The sequence below is a fragment of the Atheta coriaria genome, unplaced genomic scaffold (genome assembly GCF_025399875.1).
Source record: "Atheta coriaria isolate IRGN ID8LTWV9N9 unplaced genomic scaffold, Caltech_Dcor_3.1 hic_scaffold_7_pilon, whole genome shotgun sequence".
Lineage (NCBI taxonomy): Eukaryota > Metazoa > Arthropoda > Insecta > Coleoptera > Staphylinidae > Dalotia > Dalotia coriaria.
In genome coordinates, this window is record NW_027045449.1 from 5,648,366 (window position 1) to 5,655,218 (window position 6,853).

General features: G+C 41.2%; 3 protein-coding genes across 3 annotated transcripts; 2 read left to right on the forward strand and 1 right to left on the reverse strand.

Moving 5' to 3' along the window:
- On the reverse strand, positions 1-6,024 carry LOC135796160 (zinc finger CCCH domain-containing protein 10-like). The gene is made up of 5 exons (XM_065308082.1): positions 5,885-6,024; positions 4,811-5,108; positions 2,584-2,800; positions 1,512-2,335; positions 1-1,446 (listed from the first exon to the last, which is right to left on the reverse strand). The coding sequence occupies exons 3-5, from the start codon at positions 2,766-2,768 to the stop codon at positions 731-733; spliced, it is 1,725 nt and encodes a 574-aa protein (XP_065164154.1). The 5' UTR covers positions 2,769-2,800; positions 4,811-5,108; positions 5,885-6,024; the 3' UTR covers positions 1-730.
- On the forward strand, positions 2,793-3,857 carry LOC135796165 (partner of bursicon-like). The gene is made up of 3 exons (XM_065308087.1): positions 2,793-3,296; positions 3,352-3,476; positions 3,568-3,857. The coding sequence occupies exons 1-3, from the start codon at positions 3,170-3,172 to the stop codon at positions 3,736-3,738; spliced, it is 423 nt and encodes a 140-aa protein (XP_065164159.1). The 5' UTR covers positions 2,793-3,169; the 3' UTR covers positions 3,739-3,857.
- LOC135796164 (bursicon-like) lies at positions 5,496-6,726 on the forward strand. The gene is made up of 4 exons (XM_065308086.1): positions 5,496-5,584; positions 5,646-5,839; positions 5,958-6,083; positions 6,486-6,726. The coding sequence occupies exons 1-4, from the start codon at positions 5,554-5,556 to the stop codon at positions 6,624-6,626; spliced, it is 492 nt and encodes a 163-aa protein (XP_065164158.1). The 5' UTR covers positions 5,496-5,553; the 3' UTR covers positions 6,627-6,726.
- Positions 6,727-6,853: the final 127 nt, after the last annotated feature.

The window sequence follows — 6,853 nt, forward strand, 5'->3', positions numbered from 1 at the left end:
TTCCATTAAATTAACGATATATTCGAAGGAACGAAACTTACTGTTTGCTAATGAATCCATATTATTAGTTATTTATAAAATTAAATCATAAATGCAGTCGTTGAACTTGAGAAGTTGCTATGTACACACGTGTATCTACAACTGCACTATGATTTTATAATATTGCCTAGTGCAATAAACGCCCGTGAATCAATTTGTTTAAATTTTTTTCGCATAAATGTCCGATATTATCAAAAATAGGTTCAATTACTCAATACGCAAAATCACATAGTATTCTATTTACTAAACTATAGAGCAAGCATCGTTGCCAAAGACGAGCGTTCGAAAATACGCATCAATTTCGCTTTAAAAGTCCGAGCGTTCACATACTAAGTTGCATTTCACTGTTTACAAACCGCAATTTGTACTAATGAAATATGAAATGCAATCTGGGTTGATCATTAACGCAAAGCTCCTAAGATAGAATCTCAAATACTGAAAATTATCTACGTTTGCAAAACAGGCGGGGTTTTACAAACTCTTGACGAAACATCGCCAAACGCTATAATTAAGTTAACCGCGTTAATCACTAAAGTCTGTCACGCGTCCGAAACTGGCAACTATTTAAGATATAAATAATTATCACAAGTTAATTTTTTTGCTTAGCATTCGCGAATAGATTTCATGCACCGAAAGTCCTACTTGTGAATTCACTAACATAAACACCACATCCAGATGGATATGCGCGCGCTCAATGCGGCAAAGTGTGTGTCATGATCGGGAATGACACCATCGGTGCGGTGGCGTTTGACATTGCGAGCGTTTGCGAAGTGTTAATGCCGTTGATCTGCGTGCCTCGAGCACCAACATGCAGTTCAATCTGCTGGCTCGGCGTTAGATTCTGTTGGGCCAGCAATTGCTGGCTGGTACTGGCCAATGCCAACTGTTGGCTGACGTTTGCCGCAACCGCCAACTGTTGTGGTGTATTGGCCAGCGCTAATTGCTGAGCCTGAGATGTAAGCTGCTGAGTGGTGTTGAGCGCAGTGCTTGCCAAGGCGAGTTGCTGCGCCTGAGATGTGAGTTGTTGTTGGGTATTATTCGCGGCGAGGGCCAATTGCTGAGCTTGCGAAGTCAACTGCTGGTTAAGCTGCTGAGCTTGATTTGAGAGTTGTTGACCGAGCTGCTGCGCGGCTTGCTGCGCTTGGGCAATCTGCTGACTGCTGCCGATGGTGGCCTGAGGGGTTTGTTGTGGCATGGAGGCGAGTGCCAACTGTTGATTGGCAAGTTGTTGCGCCTGAGAGGTGAGCTGCTGCGTAGTGGTCGCTAAGGCAAGCTGCTGCGCTTGGGACGTTAGTTGGGGTTGTGCCTGCTGCGCCGCAAGATTGTTGGCGAGGTTTTGCTGGGCAATCGCCAACTGCGCTTGAGAACTGTTCGCAAGAGCGAGTTGTGTTGACTGATTAGTTGTAACTGCACATATAAAAGCATTTATAATTAATTTAATTACAAGTATGACTTAAAATTATGCGCGTTACCTAAAATTTGTTGACTAGGGGCCAAAATTTGGGCCGCGGGTGCAATACTGACTTGGGGGCAACCCACAGAAACAGGATTGCACGTAGTCACTGTGGCCAAGGAAACAGGCACGGTAGCAACGCTTGCGGCAACCGTGCGCAAAACCTGCCCTTGGCTATTCTGTGACAAAGTATTCGTAAGGGTGACGGGCGGCATCGATACCGACCCGTTGCGTTTACCTGAGACTCTAAGAGTCGCGTTTTGATCGAGCAGGAATTCATTCGTAGCGGTCAAGTCTGAAACCTGTTTCTTCAGTTGCGCAATCTCCTTGTGCAATATACTATTCTCCTCTTCCAACATGAGCATTCTCGGATCAAGCCTGCTTAATACTTGTGGTGGGTTTCCCGGGAAGTACCCTTTAAATCCTCGATTGCAATGCAGTCCATGTAGTTCAGGCGAGTCCAAGCCGTTGGAAATATAGCGTCGTTTGGCTGCTGTGGGGCCATACTCATCTAATTCCTCCAAGGACTGCACTGGTCGACCAAGGATCGTCGCGCTTTCATAAATCTGTGTCGGTTGTGCATCCATCACCAAGGGTGTGCTCGGGACAACATGGTTTCGGTTGTTATTTTTAATAAGTCGCATTATCTCGGCATCTTCCTCCTCTTTGCTAATGTGTCGATACTTGCAGTGTGTACGACGGCAGGTACCCTTACGGAATGAATTACAGATCGGATGAATTCCCGGCAATTGGTTTTTGCGGGTGGCTTCTGTCAACACCTGGATGGACATTGCACCCGTTCGTTTATAATCGTCCACTTCGTCTGGTGTGCAATGAATAAATCTGAAAATATTTATCTTTTATAGCAATTTAAATTGCTTATGGTGAAATATAAATCATTTTTCAACTTCATAGAAAAAAGCGTGATCGCTATCTAATTCTTTCAACTAATTAAATTATGTTTGCGCATGAATACAATTTACCAAGTCAATACAATACATTAATTGACTTTCAAGCTGATAGTCCGTTTTATATGTTGAAAATAAATTATATAACGTATATATAATTTATATACGTATAAATATACGTACTTGCAAGCCTGCCGTGGACACGAGGAATTCTGAAAGTCGTGGCAAAAGCTGAGCGAGCGCGACTCGTACTCATGCTTATACTTGCAGAACTGGCGTTCACACATGCCGCGGAGGAAATCTCTGCACACGCTATCGCAGCCGTGGCTGCCATCCTGTGGCGACGACTCTTCCGATGTGTCGGACATGGTGATCGAATTTTTCTAGCATAAATAAGAACCTGCAAAAATCGTAAATACATAAATCAACTTTTCGCGCACAGCATGCTAGAAAATTTTAGCATAACAAGAAAATCGTGTTTACATAAAAGGCGATCCGAAATTGTTTTACTTAACAAACAAAAAAATACTTTAACCAAAAACCAAACATGATAAATTTTAAATTTTCTTGAAACTTCAAGAAATTCTCTTGAAAGTTAATACATTTGTATTTAAACAGACGTGTTAAGCATATTTGTTTTGGATTTTATTCAGGGGACAAAAAACAATGTATGGCGCATGTGTTACAAGATCGGTTGCTGCTGGTGGCGGCAATATAAATATAAAAAGACGCCTGAAACCGCCCTCAGTTTTTCCTGCGCAACGCAACCATGGCATCGAAGCTGTACCTCTTTTCGTTTATACTCTTTGTTTGCACTGCTTACTTGCAAGCGTTGAACGAAATACCTGGCGAAGAAAACTGCGAAACTTTGCCATCGGAAATTCATTTAATCAAAGGTTAATTTTTTAATTAATTTAAAATTAAATGCAGATAGCTAAAATGTGTTTTTAGAGGAATATGACGAATTGGGAAGACTTCAACGAACTTGCAATGGGGAAGTGGCTGTGAACAAATGCGAAGGCACTTGTAACAGTCAAGTACAACCATCGGTTATTACACCAACTGGATTTTTAAAAGTAAATATTAATCAAATTTTCATATTTTGATATGACGAGATGATGCCCTACACAATATCAACCTTGACTTCATTGTTTATTTCCACTGCAGGAATGTTACTGCTGCCGCGAAAGTTATCTGCGCGAGCGTGTGATTACGCTGACTCATTGTTACGATCCTGACGGAATGCGGCTGACAGCCGATAGCCAGAAACAAATGGATATCAAGCTGAAGGAGCCGGCCGAGTGCAAGTGTTACAAGTGCGGCGATTTCAGCCGCTAATTTTGCCACCGAGTCGCGAAATACGCGCGCAACTTCAGCAAGCCATAACTGATGCCATTTCTATGTGACATGCTTTTGTTATTTTGTAAAATGCCCAAATAAATGTCTTATTAATTTAACCATAGTTTAAATACATTCCGTCAAATAAAAAATTGAAATTGTTATTAGAATTAAAAATATCCTGAACTTAAGATTCATCATCTTTCCTTTGTAATCTACATGTAATATACAGTAGAGTCCGGTTATAATGACATCGAAGGGAATTGACAAACACGTCATAATAAGCGGACGTCATACAAAGCGTTTTGTGAAATGAAAACCCTTTTTTGTGTAAATATGTACATATACATACATATTAAATCAAAATCAAAATTGCACGTAATCAGCACATTATAACACATTCAAGTGTATTTTTTACTGCAAGTAATCTGTAATTTTTGTCTGCTTTTGTTTTTTTCATTTAATTAATTTTCTTGTGATTTTCGAAGCCTCTTCGGTTTCAAAACATTTGAATTGAACGATTGCTTAATACGGTTATGGTTCTTTAAAAAGCATTGAGATTGTCGAATGACCCACGCCAAATTCGGATTAATGGAAAATACGGATTAAGTCGTGGTCAAGGTGCTGCTGCCCGAATGCTTATATTTATTATTTAAGCATTTGGTCTTTCCGATAGTAAATACATAAATGTAATTTGACAATCATAAAAAATGTAGCAATAAATATAAAAAGTTCGCCACGTGTCGAACGTCGTCGGGTATCAACGAACATTACCGGAGGTGTAAAGAATCATGTTGGTCATTATAACCGAACATAATCTATTAAAAATGGGTCATAATAAGCGACATGTCACTGTAAGCGAAGTCATTATATCCGACTTTTTTATACAGAATTTTATATGAAAACCAAACTTGGTAGTGTTGTTACGTCATAATAACCGGTTGGTCAATATAAGCGGAGTCATAATAAACGGATTCTACTGTACTTCTAATTATTAATAAAAAATAAAATATAAACAAATTAACGAATAACCTGCTTAGTCTTCTTATAAAAATGAAACTTTTGACCTTACCTAATCTATTGGTAAATTAAATCTTTGGTGCAATTCGAGACTGGTGGCACCCTCGACGTTCGCCAAATAACCAATGACTGCCTGTGCAAAGTCTTTCATTTCATTGTAACGATGCAATGCGTGAATCTCCTCTTGATTGTAATCTCCGCTTGTGGATATATTGTTGCCCAGCAATAGACGCAACTTTTCGTCGGCAGCAATAAGCTCCTGCTTGTAGAGTTGCAGCTGGCCCAGGTCAAGCTCGTTGACGTCCTTCTGCGGCGGCAGCGACGCACCCACCATAATCAACCATGCGGACCTGCACGCACAAAAAACACGCAACTTGTTTACACGAGAGCATAAATAATGGATTTTCGTGTTTCCCGGCTGACATTGGAAAACACTAAGTGTTTAAATAGCAAAAGAACGTGAAGAAGCTGGCCGCCCGCCGCGCTAACAGGCCGCATCTAAGTGCTTAAAAGGGCGCCGGGAGCGCACGGACTGTTTACATGTTATGTGCATGTTCAAGTTCAATCGATGCGTTCTCCTGGCGCTTTCGTATCGTCGTCGTTTAATTTTTCCTCTCACTAGGCAAGCAAAGGTTTTCTTTAGAAAATCATGTTAATACCAAAACCACACTGCTTGTGAATGATAGCTTGGTAGCTATGGATGGAAGCTTTATAAGCTCTGCAACATGATCTGGCCAGTGGAGTCTAGAATTATACCCAAAAGTGGTAACACTAGCAGTGATACCCACATGCATCATGTGTGGCTTTAAACTTGCAAAAAGTTTAGGTAATGTTAAGTCATTATAAACTGAAAATTTGATTACTAAAATTGCATTGTTAAATTAAAGGAAGTAAAATCAAATACACAATTGTATTGATAATGGTATCAAGCATGTGCCTGGATCCCCGGATGACAAAAGGCACCACCTCAACAGATGAGTGTCAGGTTACACCAGTCATCCATGTCTTGCAATACCCAGGATGTGTACCAAAACCAATACCGAGTTTTGCGTGCATCGGCCGTTGTGCATCATATTTACAAGTAACTATATTAACACTATAATTTATCTTAATGTTCAAGACTCACCTTAACTGCTTGCTGAACCCCTTGTGTTTTGCACACTGTTTACCCAGCCAGCTTAGATTGTTTTGTTTTCCAGGTGAGTGGCAGCAAAATCTGGCAAATGGAGCGTTCGTGCATGTGCTGCCAGGAATCGGGCGAACGGGAGGCCTCCGTTTCTCTTTTCTGCCCGAAAGCCAAGCCTGGAGAGAAGAAATTCAGAAAGGTGAGCGCGCACAACACAAACAGGTCGCTTGCTACGTACCTACCTTAATGAAATTTGATGTCCGTGTTGTCGGTGAGGTTATGCGCTGCGAACAACTCTGCTTACACAACGCGCCTCGGAACGCGAAGCCCAATGCGTACGCGAGCGGTGATTAACGGCTCGACGTTAATTAAAGACGTGCGAGGGGACAGCACAAATTACCGATCCGCACAAACACACAAAGACGCCATTATCACGAATCATTAATGGCCGCCGATAAAACAGTGTGCGTCGACCTTGCCTGGGCACCGACGTGTGACGTAGGCAACCGCCGCGAATTTTAAAATCGCCCACTTTGCATTTGTTTCACACGCTACTGCTATATACCTTTGTACCAAACAGCATCATTTGTTCGTTTCACAGGTATCAACAAAAGCACCGCTGGAGTGTATGTGCCGTCCGTGCACTGGAGTTGAAGAGAGTGCTGTGATTCCGCAAGAAATCGCCGGGTATGCTGATGAAGGTCCGCTGTCGAATCATTTTCTTAAATCGCACGCCCAATAATTTCGCAGGTGGTATTCTTAGTTATTTTATGTGTTACAACAAAAATGTGTTCATGTTCTAGTCCCAAATTACCAAAATAAACAATTCTCTATGCTGCAAATACGCATTTAAAACGTTTCATCCAATTGAATTCAATTATTCTTATTTTTGAACGTTTACTGTCATTTTATTTATATGGGAAATACCTGCCGAATAAGTCGATATTTCGCTGAGTTTTCTGCAATCAT

Excerpts from the sequence above, each read along its gene's own strand:
- LOC135796160 (XM_065308082.1), bottom strand. The coding sequence starts at position 2,768 with ATGTCCGACACATCGGAAGAGTCGTCGCCACAGGATGGCAGCCACGGC. Across the intron at positions 2,336-2,583 it reads TGTCCACGGCAGGCTTGCAA|ATTTATTCATTGCACACCAG; the intron begins GTACGTATATTT and ends AAATATTTTCAG. Across the intron at positions 1,447-1,511 it reads CCCTAGTCAACAAATTTTAG|TTACAACTAATCAGTCAACA; the intron begins GTAACGCGCATA and ends TTATATGTGCAG.
- LOC135796165 (XM_065308087.1), top strand. The coding sequence starts at position 3,170 with ATGGCATCGAAGCTGTACCTCTTTTCGTTTATACTCTTTGTTTGCACT. Across the intron at positions 3,297-3,351 it reads GGAAATTCATTTAATCAAAG|AGGAATATGACGAATTGGGA; the intron begins GTTAATTTTTTA and ends ATGTGTTTTTAG. Across the intron at positions 3,477-3,567 it reads CACCAACTGGATTTTTAAAA|GAATGTTACTGCTGCCGCGA; the intron begins GTAAATATTAAT and ends TTTCCACTGCAG.
- LOC135796164 (XM_065308086.1), top strand. The coding sequence starts at position 5,554 with ATGTGTGGCTTTAAACTTGCAAAAAGTTTAG. Across the intron at positions 5,585-5,645 it reads TAAACTTGCAAAAAGTTTAG|GAAGTAAAATCAAATACACA; the intron begins GTAATGTTAAGT and ends GTTAAATTAAAG. Across the intron at positions 6,084-6,485 it reads GAGAGAAGAAATTCAGAAAG|GTATCAACAAAAGCACCGCT; the intron begins GTGAGCGCGCAC and ends TTCGTTTCACAG.